This window comes from Dermacentor andersoni, chromosome 3 (assembly GCF_023375885.2).
Source record: "Dermacentor andersoni chromosome 3, qqDerAnde1_hic_scaffold, whole genome shotgun sequence".
Classification (NCBI taxonomy): domain Eukaryota; kingdom Metazoa; phylum Arthropoda; class Arachnida; order Ixodida; family Ixodidae; genus Dermacentor; species Dermacentor andersoni.
The window spans coordinates 138,248,518-138,263,134 of record NC_092816.1 but is presented as its reverse complement, the minus strand read 5'-3'; the positions used below and the strand labels follow the sequence as shown (position 1 = coordinate 138,263,134).

The following is a 14,617-nucleotide window of genomic DNA, read 5'->3' as shown; positions in this document are numbered from 1 at the left end:
TGTACACCAATGTGTTTCCACTCATCGTCATTTGTGAGCCCAACTTGTCGAAACCAATCAGACTGTCAGGGTACGAATTTATCATGTCGTCAACAAATGGTGCATGCAGCAAAAGCATCGTTTTTGTTCGTCGTGAATTCACCTATGTTTTGCAACCAATTGCACCCCACGACGACAATCAATATATATGCGTCACTGTTAAGAAGAACAAACTCTTGTTTACTCTCATAGGCGTATATATATCGCCTTCCAGCAATTTCGATACTAAAAGATTAGCGGATATCTTGAGCGTTTGTCCCGCCCCATGGGTAATCATAGGTGATTTTAATGCACACCATCCAGCATGGGGAAGTACAAGGACAAATGCAAGAGGACGAAGATTAGGAAGCATCGCCTACAACTATGGTCTTACTCTCCTGAACGATGGTAGCCCCACCTTTCTTCGAGGCATGACATACGGCGCCTGCCTCGACTTTGCTTTGGTCTCCAACTCTCTCGCCAGATGTGTGAAGTGGTTTCCAGATATTGAGACACATGGGAGTGATCACATTCCCACCTATCTGAACATCAAAGGCTTGTCGTCTAGTGCTCGTAGACCTGAGCGACTGACCTAAAGGTAATAAAGCCAGTCGGATGAAGAAAACTGCTTCTGTAGTTCAGTTTTGATGATACGGATTTGCAATGAACCATTCCCCATTTCGTGCAGTGCACACGCAAAACTTAGAAGCGGCAACACGGCGCGCTATCAACATCGGTACGTTGCCGTTCTCGAAGGCGGCCAGTCGCACTGGCCGGCACTTCCCCAAGTTGCCTACGTGTGACAACGTACATGGGTGTATCTTTACATATTCCTATGCTGACTCACTGTTTAGCTTCCTAGGTGCACTGTTTGCCTCGTATCCCGAATAGGCAGCAAGCGGAGGCCCCTTCAATACACCAGCGTAAACGACCGCCTCGTTCAGCTTAATTCCAGCGGTGTCAATACAGACATCTATCTACGTTTCCGCGAGAAAACTACGCGCTCTCGAGATGAATGATCATACGCGCAAAGTCCTAACCTATTTCTACTTCATGGAACACGTCAATTGTGTGCACGAAGAGAATACGAAGAACGGTAAGTAGGCAGCTTAACAACGCTCCCGTACGCTGTTTTCGAAGGTGTGTGCTGCTCATATCACCGCGACTAGAAGTGATGGAACGGTGCTTACAGGCACAAAACGTGACTGTTCTGATATGTTAAGACATTAATCGATGTCACCGATGAGCGGCTAGCATTATAGCTCAAGCGAACGACGAGAAGTTGCTGTACCTGCTGATGTAAACAAATGCACCCGTCGGTGCTTTCGACTGTCGGCGGCGTTCTTGCGGGATACAAATGTGGAAAGTCGTGCTCCACATATTATAGTCAGTATGCCAAGCGCTTCCCGGAGAAGGGGTAAAACAACTAAAATAGCAAGAAGCACGTATAAAATCAGTGGTTATGGCTGCCGTTGGTGTTTATGTTTCAGCGCAATATGCTGCGCCTGGGGTCTGGCTCTCGTGGTGGGGGGTCGAATGCGAACGGCGATCCATGGCTATTGGATTTGTCAGTATCATAGCTGTCAAGCTGTCGCTGTTTGACAGATCCGATGAGCTGGCGCAGCTGACACTGTCGCCTGATCGAAGGTCCAGCGCGGTCGGGAATCAGCTCTTCGCCTGTGTCGTATGCTCCGCAGGCGAGACCAGCATGCCTTGCGCGTCATTGCCGCTGATGTACCTCTCGTGACGTCGCACGAAGAGGTTCGCTCGGCTGCTTATTTGCTCAGCTAAAGTTATTTTCGAATTTGCGGAGCAATTCTACTATCAGACGCGTGACAGGAGGGTCTCGGTGACCTAAATATTCCATTACCTTGACATGGTCAAAAATCGCCGCAGTTGCCCTTCAGAGGGACTGACAACCGATATTCAAGGGACTATTTTTTTATGGCGCAACGCAAAGCTCACCCTCGGTTGTGTTTACACCTGCAGCGGTTACTTCCAAGAGCTCATGGATATTTTGTAAGCAGAACTTTTGGATCTGAGCAGCCTATAAAAAAAGCAAGAGTCCCTCTTCCAGCGACGCTGAGAAGTGAGAGCGATACCGATAGCCCGGCTCACAAAACGTGAAAGCCACCCATTCGTTCTGCTAGAGTGGCTTTTCAAAGGAGTGAGTACAACTGCGGTTAACCATCTACATTTCGACCTTTTCAAGTACATTTGAAAATATAGAGCTGGTACAACAAGCGTGCGTTGTTATACAGACCTTTCTTATATTTGTACCGCGTTTGCCCCCAAGTACACGCCTACGTCATGGCTGACTGGCCCCCGTCGTCGTTATTCTGTCGATAGACGAGCCAAGCCAACTCGTCGAAAAAGAAGGCGAATGCAGCGCCACTTTTCTGATCACTGCAAACTAAGGCATGGGCGCTATAGCGTAAAACTATTCCAAACTTTTCTATTCCAATTCTGCTATTAGCCCTCCGCGATTGGTCAAAAACTTTTTTTCGACCACCCCCCACTTCACCTGTCTGTCACGCGACCTTACGAAAACCGCAATACCTCCCCATCTGATATGATGTGTACACACTGATTATGCATGATTTGACAGAAAAAAGAAAAACACTTATTTCTGATTCGACCCCTTTTCGCCATTAGCCCTCGGCTATTGGAAAAAGCTTTCGGGCTGCACCCACTTCACCTGCCTGTTACGCGACGTCACAAAACCGCACAAACTCACCGCGTCAAAGTGACGTGTACGCGATAAAGATGCATTAATATGCCGAACAAAACTGAATTTTTTCGGAATAGCCGCAGGCTGCCCCGTTCCGAAAGGAATAAAAGATGGCTGCCGCCGATCGCTGAGACGCTGGCTACTCGCATCTGCCGGAGAGCGTGGGTGTATTTGCGTATAATAAAGCTTCTTGCGTGACCGTGTAACGGTTTCAAGCACTTTCGGCACGTTTACTACCGCATTCTGCCAACTCTTCCTTGCTGAGGGTCAGTTTTAGCGTCATTCTTAAGCTTCCGTTGCATGCCACCGCGATTTTCGACCAGCCACCGCAAGCTAAGTAAGGGAAAGCCGACCAATCGCAGACGCCGGCACCGCCCTCTTCACCCGGCTATCGATTTTCAGTGCACTGGCTCTGCCCCAGTAAATCCCTCTCCACTTGAGCGTTCTCCTCCGCTCTTGTCAGCCAATTAGATACGACAAGCCGCTCAGTGTAGGCAATGTTATTCGTTTTTCAGGCAAACAAAAGTGACCTCCTCTGAACGAGGAGAGCGTTTGATTGGTCTGTTCAGACAACCCTGTGGGTGTGGGTTATAGGGCCCCATATCTGCACATTGTAAGGGCACCAAAGGTCATTTGACGCGACTTTTGGTGAAGAATTAAAATATACATCTATGTTTAATAAGAAAAACATCGCTCGTTTTGACCAATACGATAGGCAATCTTCCCATCAGTGGGGTTATCTCGATTCATGTTATGAACGGTTGTCTGTCCCTTTAAGGGAAAATGTAGGGTGGGCCCTAATGAAGGGTTTCAACGTTCTAGACATTGAGAAGGAGTGTCCGCGTGTGCCACCCCTCTTTAACTTGGGCCATTCTGCCAACCACGGTATGCTTTGAAATTCTGCATTGTGATTGTTTGACTGGTTTCTGTGTATGCTTAATTAACAGCAGTGGTCTGCGATTAAAATGTTATCAAGTTCTCTCGTTTCCTAAACTTTTCGTCATTGACCAAATATGATATTTGTGCAAGAGAAGCTTTAGTGCCCAGGAAACAACTGCAGGTTTAACTGTACGGCAGTCAAGTGGCGCTGGAAAGGCGACTTTGGCTCCACCAGTGTGACCACTTTGATTGCGTCGTTCAGTTGCCGTGACCCTTCTAGGGCTCGTCAGCCAATAAGCGAACATGAATATTCGTGATTTTCACATTATAATTGTGAGGTTTAAGGTGGTTCGGAATGCTGCCGCAATATAATTCAACGCCTGAAGGTATTTTGTCGACGGTGCTTGTAGCAGCGCCACAATCGCCGCCTAAATTTTCGTCGAAGCTCCGGCCCCCTCTCAGACCGAGCGTAGCGGCGAAAAAAAGAAGGGGGGGGGGGCGCGGATGACGTCATCACAGGGGTCACACGGGCGCTCTATTCGAGTCACGCGCCTCAACGGTACCCTCGATGACGTCACCAGCGTCTTCGTCATCAGAGCCCGGTAACCGATCAGCGGCGTCTACGGCAGTTAGACGCTGCTTCTGATTTTTGCCAAATTAAACCAACTTGCGGTGGTGACTTGGGGCCTGCTAAACTATAAATTTCGTATTCAAACAAATAAAAACTATGATAAGTGGCGCTGCGACAACGTGTAGCACGAGCAGCAGCGCGCTTTCTGCCAGCTGCTGGTTGACGTAAGCAGAACGTCGTGTGGAGGAGCGCGGCTTTTCGCTCGCTGCAGCCCCCCAGTTTCGGTTTCGCGCGCCCTGATGGCCGAAAATCGGCAAATGAGAAAAGAAAGCAAGCGCTATACCTACACGAAAGCGATTTGAGTGCCATTCAATTCCTTCTTCTCGTCGGTTCGACAACTGGCCACCGCTGAAGTCAAGCTGACAAGCTGGGTGACTGCGACAAGAAACGAGAGAGACAGGAAACATCGGATCAGTGGGTAAATTCTGTCTGTTAGGTTGGCTGTAAAAACACTGTGGGATTCCAAGTAATCCCCAGCAGATTTATGCAACCTTTAGTAAAGCAAGTACAAAGTATAGCATGAACTGTTAAGCGGCACTCCCGTGCTTCCATTTTCAATCATTCCTCGCTCTCTGAAATTGATTGTTTAATAATAATTGATTATGTATTTACGCTGAATATTTAAAAAATTCCGACGATTATGATACTCCCTAATGTGATGTTTGAGCGAAGTTGTATACGTGTTTTCATTGTGCGATATATTGAGGCAAAGAGTTGAAGACCGAAATCACCACATCGACTGGCAGTGGGCCAGTGCCGTCAGCGCCTCGCAAAGGGAGACAAAGTAGGATAACGCTGGTGTGGTAAGCGGCATTGGAGCCAGTAGGGTTCTCAACATGGATGAATGTATAATCGGTTAATCGATGAAAAATCACCGCCGAAGCACTGCGTACAAATGTTTAAACAGCGAAGATGAAACGTGCGGCCCCAGTGTTTATCACTGGTTCAATCCCGGCAGTTCATTAAACGATGGCTTGGTAGCGTTGCGATCGGCCAGCGGGGGTAGTGACCTTCTAGCCTTACCTAGCCCCCTGCGACTAATCGCTTAGTGAAGATGACAATGCGTCCCCCGCGGGCAGACTACCGGCGCCCGCAAAGCGGGGCACGTTTGGCAGGCCGAGTATTGTTAGCTGGTTCACTGTCACCTTCACAGACCATTGGGAGCAAGAAACCTCCTGGAAAAGGGTGTTCTAGGGCGTTCCCTCACGGACTCCGGTAACCGCCACGGTCGTTTGACAAACGCCCCAGATAACTGCGGGGTTATACAAGGAAACAAGACACGCCAGCTTGAGTCAAGCATTACAACTCCTCTCTACGAAGTCCCCCCCCCCTCCACCTCCTTTCTGTGTGTTCAGCAAAACAGAGGTGCGGGAGTGAGTGTGTGAACCCTTGCCCTCAACGCGGGCCCTTCGACAACTTTGTATGCTCCGATTGGACGAAGGTTGGACGGCAGGTTCCCTGGCCTAGGGATCTAGGGAGGACAGAGGGGGTTTTCACCAGCCGTTTTCGGCTCCACGGTGTGCTTCACTTCAGTCATGCTAAAGTGATGAGACCTAACGTTCTCTACTCTTCATGTATATACTGTAAATAAACCCAGATCCTCGTTCTCAATGAGAACATGTTCCTCTCTTCAACAACGTTCTTAGCGTGGATGAGTCGGACGAAGGCATGGGCTAGCCCCCCCCCCCCTCCCCCTACCCCTTCTGACATGCCCGGCCCGAACTCTTACAGTAGCTTGTTCTTGTGCCCGGTCTGCAGCAGCATCGGCACGGCGTAGACGAGCTCGTTCCCGGTTCTGCTCGCGACGTTGCTGATCGAAAGCTGCCTGCTACTAAGGGGCATGTATGGCGTGTGGTCTACCCATTTCGGAGCCGGAGAGAAACTGCTGCGCGCACGCGACTGCGACGGAGAGCAATAATGTCACTACTGGCGCAGCCATTCGCGCGCCGCCCTTTCTTTTCCTTTTTCGCCCATGCACATGGAGTTTGCGCCGGATGAGTTTTCGGCGTACAGGCGACAGATGAACGGACGAATCGGCTAGCCATATACAGCTCCGTTGTAATAAGTACACGTGTCAATGTGCCGCTCTTAAAAAACCTCGTCCCGATGCTACAAATACGACCGCAAGAAACTAAAGCACATGCAGTGAAGAGGAAAATCACCGCCCAAGCACTCCGTGCAGATGGTTAACCAGCAAAACTGAAACGTGCGGCCCCGGTGTTTATCACTGGGTTAATCCGGACGGTTCATTAAACGACGGCTTGATAGGCTGCCGGACACTCGTTACGCACTTGCTGCTGGAACTCGGCTGCACAAGCCAGTTCTTGCGCCCGGGCTGCAGCGTCGGCACGGTGTAGACACAGCGTTGCCAGATTGGAAAGTCGGCACGACACCAGAAACTCGCTAAAATTTCCCCAGATTTCACAAGAAAATAAAATTGCTTTTTAATGCACAAAAATGACCAAGAATTAACATTCGTCAAGCACTCATCTTATTATTTATATAAAATCACGATGAGAAGCCTTTAATTATCCCTTGGAGCATCGTAGACGCCTGAACGAAACCTGCGTAGCATATCGTCTGTGATAGCGAACTTCACGCAACACCCCTCTCTGGAGGCCAACGTTGTGCGAATTCGTGCAATGGAATCCAAAGTTTTCAGCGACATCTTGTTCCTGTACTTCGTCTTAACACACGTGACCTGACTGAAGACTCGCTCCACCACTGCATTCGACACTGGGCAAGAAAGACATGCCAGTGCATACAATGCAAAATCCTGGTAGGGTTTTTTCCCCATGGCATTTTTAAACTTGAAAATTCTAGCCCAGAATGTTGCAGAATCCTCAGGAAGTTTCCCGTCGAAGACGGCCTGCGCAACAGGTTTTTGTGACAGCGAAACGAGCGGAGCGTCAGCACGTGTGTCGGCTGGCCACTTGACGCATTGCCGGTGGCCCGGCGTTGCTCTACCCATGCTTCCCACGGTAAATTCATTCCTCCACTAGAACAGCCGGTGCCGTCTATTGAAACGACTTATAACTATACGTGCGTTGAAACCTAGCGCTAGCCCCATCACACGCTAGCACAAACCTTAGCTACAGTAAGCTTTATATAGTTCACTGTACCCTAGCAGTAGCACAGCAACACAGGGATTTCATGAGGAATAAACAAATACAAATATAGGCCTTAGAATCGTGGCGGCCGCAGGCGCTACCTAGTTTTAAATGTTTGGATGAGCAGCGCGGGTAGACGGTAATTTCGGTAGAGTGGTTTTCCCCAGATATCCCCAGATTTTGTCTGGTGTAGTAGTTTGTTGGCCTGGCCACCAGGAGCTCTACATTTTCACCAGATTTCCGAAATCTGGTGGCCAATTTCACCAGATGGCAACGCTGTGTAGACAAGCTCGTTCCCGGTTCTGCTCACGGAGTTGCTGATCGAAAGCTGCCTGCTCCTCAGGAGTACGTATGACGCGTGGCCTACCCATTTCGGAGTCGGAGAGAAACTACTGCGCGCGCGTTCGGCTGCGACGGAGAGCAACGACATCACTACTGGCGCAGCTAATCGAACACTACCTAGATAGCACGAGGCCTTTCCACTCCGATCCAGGACGTCATGTTACCTGGCCCGACTTCCATATAATATAATGGGGATGCTCCCGAGTAGGCAACAGTGATTTTGACTACACCGCTTTCATCACGCCAGCCTTGTCAATGGAAATTTCGGTCCAGCTAGCGTGACTTTATGGATCGGAGTGAACACGCCTTGTGCTATCTAGCTATCTAGGTTGTTTTGACTAATCGCGCGCCTCTGATTTCGCGCTAATCCGCGCCTCTGATTTCGCCCTAATCGCGCGCTAATCGCGCGCCTCTGCAGGGGGTTGCACCGGAGGAGTTTTCGGCGTACAAGCGGCCGACAGACGGACGGACGAATTGGTTAGCCATATACTGCTTCACTGTAGAAGTATCCCGCAAAACGATCAATATTCATCAATGTCCACCTTTCATTTAATCGAGATAATCAATTACACATGTTCGACTAATCGTTTTCGAGACATGGGTGGCACGAAAATTTTGGAAGAGAACAGCGCTCTCTTCCTAACATAAACCGTGTACCTATATAATCACAATAGAAAATATTGCCACTCGAAATGAAAATACGTATACAGCTGCGCTCGAACTTCGCACTAGAGAGTATCCTAATAGACTGTGAACCTTTCTCGTTTTTGTTCTTAGGACGCTGAAGATAACAAAGCAATGCACCTCAAGCACGAGAGTTAGAGTTAACAACTCGATACCGTAGCGCTAGATGGACGTGGGCTTTCGACGCAGTGTGTCGTTAAATTTCCAGCTCTATGAGCAGAAAAGTAGCACACGCTGTGACAGCGAAATCAAGCGCTAAGGCGAAAAGTTCGACCAGTTGATACGGCATCTTACCAACTATTCGAAACGGATATAAGGGTTCCAGCAGCTAACCAGCCTAGGCTTTCTCATGGCTAACTGGCACTCACTTTTGATAAAGTAACTCTTGATATAACAATGTACGGGTCGCACGACCGAGCGAACATTCTAAAAAGTACGAGGCCTCCGATCTTCCGTTCATTCGTCTCAGAGACAAATCTTACAGTCGCGGAGTGCGCTAAAGACGGGGTGCTGTATAATTAGCCAACGGGTTCCACCCTGAGAATCACAGTAGACGATGTGGCATTTACAAGAAGGAGAATTGTACGGAGATATGGGAGAACGGACATAGAAGGAAGCCTCAATTCGGGGCCAATAGTTCGGCAGGAAGGCTCTTTACCTGTTAGAGGCTTACACTGTAAATAAATACTGCAGGAAATGACGGGAAGTATTTTGGCAGCTCTATTTCCAAACATTTAACCGCCAAAATTACAGTAGGTCGTCAATTTTGTAAGGTGTAACCCACGACGTACTGCACATGGCAGCCAGTCGAATGAATCGAAGGCGATCGCGAGGAGCCTCTCTCTCTCTCTCTCTCTCTCTCTCTCTCTCTCTCTCTCTCTCTCTCTCTCTCTCTCTCTCTCTCTCTCTCTCTCTCTCTCTCTCTCTCTCTCTCTCTCTCTCTCTCTCTCTCTCTCTCTCTCTCTCTCTCTCTCTTTCTCTCTCTCTCTCTCTCTCTTTCTTTCTTTCTTTCTCTCTCTCTCTCTCTATCTCTCTATCTATCTATCTCTTTCTCTCTCTCTCCCTCTCTCTCTCTCTCTTTTCATGTGGTATTGGTGACTCTCTCCTTCTCTTCTTGTTCACGGCGATAGAAACGTCTCGTCCGAATGACGCCGATGGCTTGTCAAAAATGATATGCACATGACCATTAAAGTGACGGCCGATTTTTTGAGGGTACGTACACTATATATACTTTCTTTACAGTCTAGCTCGATTCACGTGGTCCCGTTTGGTCTGGGCCATCGCTATAAAGCTTCACACACGCGAAATAATATCAGAGAGGCTTTACGTGATCCAAGGATGGCCTCCACTTCTGTGGCCGAGCAGGCAGATGGAACGCACAGACCGAAGCGCAGGCCGCGGACACGTCCTTTTTTGATGGCCTTACGCGCCATGGTCAGGTTGAACCGCTTCTGCATGCAAAAATAAAAATAAGAATAACAAAACAGCGTCGGACACGTATCAGGGTCCCACTTTCTATGCCGTTCGCACGTATACCGTTAACTCCCAAAAATAATAAAATAAAAAATAAATCCCGGATGCATTCAGGCCAATCGTAATGTTCAACAATGTTATGTTGCAGGATTAAGCCAGTGGCACATTCTTGTCATACGTATGCCGAATGCTTTGCGATGTCATTCCTATAGTAGTCGTAACTTCGCGATGATGAGCGCCCTTCTTAAAACACAGTCTTTGTTTAGCAGTCCTATACCTAATTAACACTGACGTTAATGTACCGATAATAATACTTTTTGTATTGATTTGTAAGGTAAATCCACTTGGTGTTAATTTTTAATTTGGTGAGGTCCCAGCGCTCTTACAGCGACACCCAAGAGGGAAGCAGAGTACATTATTAAGCTTAACCTGCATACATACCTGCTGAACCCTTAATGCCGACGCCAGCCGGCTGTTAGGCACATCCAGCAAATGTTGCCTGAGTCGTGCAAGAATACTGGAGAGTTTTTGAGTAAGGGCCGTTCGAACAAACCTTACTTTCTCTCTCTCCAGCTGCTAGCGAACCGACTATCCGTCGTCATTATTTTGAGTCTTTCTACCTCATTGTACGCTAAAACATTTCCGGCTCTCTTCTGCCTATTGAAGTAGCTAAAGCGTTGAGTTGACGAAATCGAACATTTACCTTCCCAAATCACAAATAAAAAAGAAAACTTTCCTCAAGATATTTTTCTAAACTCGACACATGACCACTTTTATAGGATATTCATTTGAGTATGTGTCCTCATCAAGAACGTACTTTGAAAGGTCAATATAATGCCTACCTCGACTGGAGCCTCTAGCAGTGCTGCAAGGCTGTGTATCTAACATCAGACATCTTTCTCTCATGTCGCTATCACACCTCTTCCATTAGGACTAACAGCCATCCTCACCACCTTCTCTGGTCCTGAAATAGCCGTCTGGATTAGTGGCGTGTGTATGGGTCTTGCAATATAGAGCAATCACCTACATACATGCTGACGAAAACAAAAAAAATAACGTTATGTTGCTGATATGTATATTTGATTGGCTTGCAAAAAATGTATGGTGTTGTCAGCTCGCAGTCTTTTACGGTGAACGTCCGGCCACTCATTATGCAACATTTAAGTAGTCATCGTTGTCGGAGGATCAAGTGTTTCCGAAGTTGTAGAAACTGTACCCAAAGCTTCTCGCACGTTAAAAAAGAATTGCAATTAGCAAGTATGAAGTTTGGGCAACGCTGATAAGATATTTCAATTTGACGCTGAAGTTCATCTCGGAATGTCACCCTGGCATCATCGAAATTACCGTGACGTCCTGACACAGAGCGAAATTTGCTGACGTCGTGCAACAGTGATGCTACATGCTCATGATGTTGCTCACAAAATCTAGAGAATGGCGCAGCGCTCGTTTATTCCGACAGCTCTCCCGTGCGGCAACCACAGCGACGGCAAGACTCAAAACGAGCCGATATATCATGACGTCACGAAGCATCCGCCTCCTAGCTACCAAACTGGTTCGCAAGAACGAGTACTTTTAGCAACTTATTTAGCGCGCTCTTACTGACGCCTGTTAGTAGCATATCTTTTTTTCTTTTTCTGGTGTTAAAACGATTTGGACCTTCAACTGAAGAAAAAGTTCATGTCGGTACTCTTTTAACCTCGAGGGTCCTACAGGCAGTTCAGGCACACAATCCCTTTTCAAGTGGTTTCCATTTCTACCTGTCATCCTCAGGAACGTGAAAAATATATTTTTGTTTAAGTGCCTTTCTACATGCCAAAAACATCGTCTCCATGTACAGTGCTTGGTGAACCAAACGCAACAATCGGCCCGCACGACGGCCACCGTTTCTTCTGCCAGCGGTGGGCGCTAGGTGATATCGCTGCATGGGGGGGAGAGGGGGGGCCAAATGCTGTCAAAATGCGTCACAAACGACCTCGCTTTCATGCTATATGCCACAGTGCATAAGCACGGTGTCCCCAGCGGCCACCGGTGGCGTAAAAAAAGTGCCCGTGGCCACGAGGTGCCGATTATAGCGCTTGAATCGCCAAGCACTGTAGTACACGGATAAACTTGTGACCATCTTATCATGTTTTATATTGTAAAGACAGATTTTCTTCGCATAAACACATAGATGAAGATTGTAACATCGTGTGGTGAGTTGCCATGTTGACTCTGCATTCTGGATTTTAATCTGTCCAGAGGTATTTGAAACTTCGTCTGTAACGGCGCAATTGGCGGTCTATCAAGTTATTGTCGATATTCTCAAAGGCTGGCGGCAAAGAATATTATTAAACCACTTTCATAAAGTTCCGCGTGCAGCCTACATAATATCCGGGGAGAATAGGTTACGTAATCGCTTCCTGGTTATTATTGAGAAGGACTGAAGGCGATGTGCAATATAATGTACGCGGGGTTTCAGGAGGTTGTAACAATAAACCAGAAAAATGAACGGTAATGCTACATCAAAAATCGGCTGAACTTCTACTGATTTATTCGGGTTAATCTTAGCGACATTAGAAATGTTGGCAACATAACGTGAGTTGGCATTAAAGAAAAATAAAAGGAGAGATATTCGAGACTTTCAGTCCCTACACGTCATAGACAGAGAGGAGTTACCAGTGCCGGTTAACTTCGTGATTGAATGTTGGTGCATTAAGTGAGGGTGAAGCACCACGAGGACTGAAAACAAACATTGGGAGCGCTATTTTCGGTCTGTCGGTGTTTCTTCCGCGTTGAATAAATTGAAGTAGAAGGAAGATGACCAGGGTGCAGAAAAAAGCCCCGTAGCACTGGAAAATCTGAAGTTTTGAATCCTTTCTTCTCGTTGTCGCTGGAAGACTTCCTCGTGCACTGCGGCGCCTCAAGGAGAGCACCGGACATCATTGTAATCGGCGAAATGGTTTACGATGGCCTCAAATGAGCTAAATGATCAATAGGTTTGGAGGCGCGCACAAAAGGAGTCAACACAGAGTGCGGCAAAGGCAGCTTAGTTACGACCTGGTGCGTTCGGGGAGCTTTTCCATCGCGTACGTTGCGCTGCTGCGCCCGAGGTCGCGGGTTCGATGCCGGCCGCAGCTACCGTATTCCACTGGTGGCGGAATGCGAGAACGCACGCTCGTTTGCCGTGCGTTAAACAACCACGTGGTGATCAGAATTAATCCGGAGTCACCTACTACGGCCTGCAGTATGCTTCTTAATCACGTCGTGATTTTGGCACCGCATAATTTATTTATGTTTAACTCCGTTATGTATTTTTTTTTACATTCAGCCAACTATTAGTAGATCCTATCATGTGCTATACTCACGGAATGAAACGCGACAAGATAGCTTTAACGTTGAACGCCTCCCATGTGGAATTACTCGAGACTGCCCCGCAATGTCGCTCCGAAGCTGGGGCCGAATTCACAAAGCTTTTCGTTTCTAAGCGATCATTTTCATTATGCGGCCGCTTTCGTTAATAATATGTCCAGCATGACTATTGGCTAAATTTTTCTTTTACGAACAACTCTAGCGTAAGAAGTTCTCATGAAAATGGGCCCTAGGGTGCTATGCAGGGTGCCCCGAATTTCTCGCGCGCCTGAGTTTTCTCGATGAACAGTCAGTGAACAGAGATGGCGCGGAACGCGCGAGTGCAGCACAGAACGAAATGTTGAGCTAAAGCCAAGTACGTCAACACGACTACAACCTGCGCACACCGCTTTCTCGTTGCAAGCACAGAAGACTGCGCAATGTTACGCGCCAGCGCCGCTTATCGTTATCAAAGCAATATGGCAATACCCTGATTGTCCTGCAACACCGCAACGCCTTTATGAGACGTGTCGCGGACGCATCTCCTCTTTCCGACATTATATGTCCATCCACCATCGAAAGCGAACAGCGCAGACGTGGCGTATTCTCAGGCCAACCCTTTCCCTTCTTTAGAATGCGTTAAAATTCAAATTCTATAACTTATTTGCACAGGAAATCCACTGGGTGAAACGACGACGACCACCACCACCACTACCATCATCATCATCATCATCATCATCATTAGCTCATTTTATGTCCACTGCAGTACGCAGCGCAGCAGTGCAGCACAGCAACGCACACCTGCGATCTCCAATTACCCCGGCCCTGCGACAACCGATTCCAACTAGCGCCTGCGAATTTCTTAATTTCATCCCCCCCCCCCCCTAGTCTTCTGCCGTCCTCGACTGCGCTTCACTTCATTTCGCACCCATTCTGTAACCCTAATGGCTCACCGGTTATCTAACCTACGTATTACATGACCTGCCCAGCTCCGTTTTTTTTTCTGTCAATGTCAATTAGAATATCGGCTATCCCCATTTGCTCTCTCATCCACACCGCTCTCTTCCTCTCTCTTAACGTTACGCCTAACATTCTTCGTTCCATCGCTCTTTGCGCGGTCCTTAAGTTGTTTTCGAGCTTCCTTGTAGGTCTCCAAGTTTCTGCCCCATATTTTAGCACCGAGAACGTATTGACTGTACACCTTTCTTTTCAATTATAATGGTAAGCTTCCAGTCAGGATCTCACAATGTTTGCCGTATGCGCTCCAACCCATTTTTATTCTTCTGTAAGTTTCCTTCTGATTATCAGGGTCCCCTATGAATAATTGACCTAGGTAAATGTACTCCTTCACAGACTCTAAAGGCTGACTGGCGATCCGGAACTCTATCCGGAACCCGCACCTGCCGCATCGCCTGAAGACGT

The 14,617-nt window shown here is 47.8% G+C and overlaps 1 protein-coding gene across 1 annotated transcript in view; it reads right to left on the bottom strand.

Moving 5' to 3' along the window:
* The window catches only part of LOC126525020 (nose resistant to fluoxetine protein 6-like), a 90,481-nt gene that overhangs the window by 51,888 nt on the left and 23,976 nt on the right, over positions 1-14,617 (bottom strand). The window contains exons 3-4 of the mRNA XM_072287300.1: positions 9,723-9,846; positions 4,547-4,634 (exon numbers count right to left, since the gene is read on the bottom strand). Coding sequence (XP_072143401.1) covers positions 4,547-4,634; positions 9,723-9,846 — 212 coding nt within the window. The remainder of the gene's footprint in view (positions 1-4,546; positions 4,635-9,722; positions 9,847-14,617) is intronic.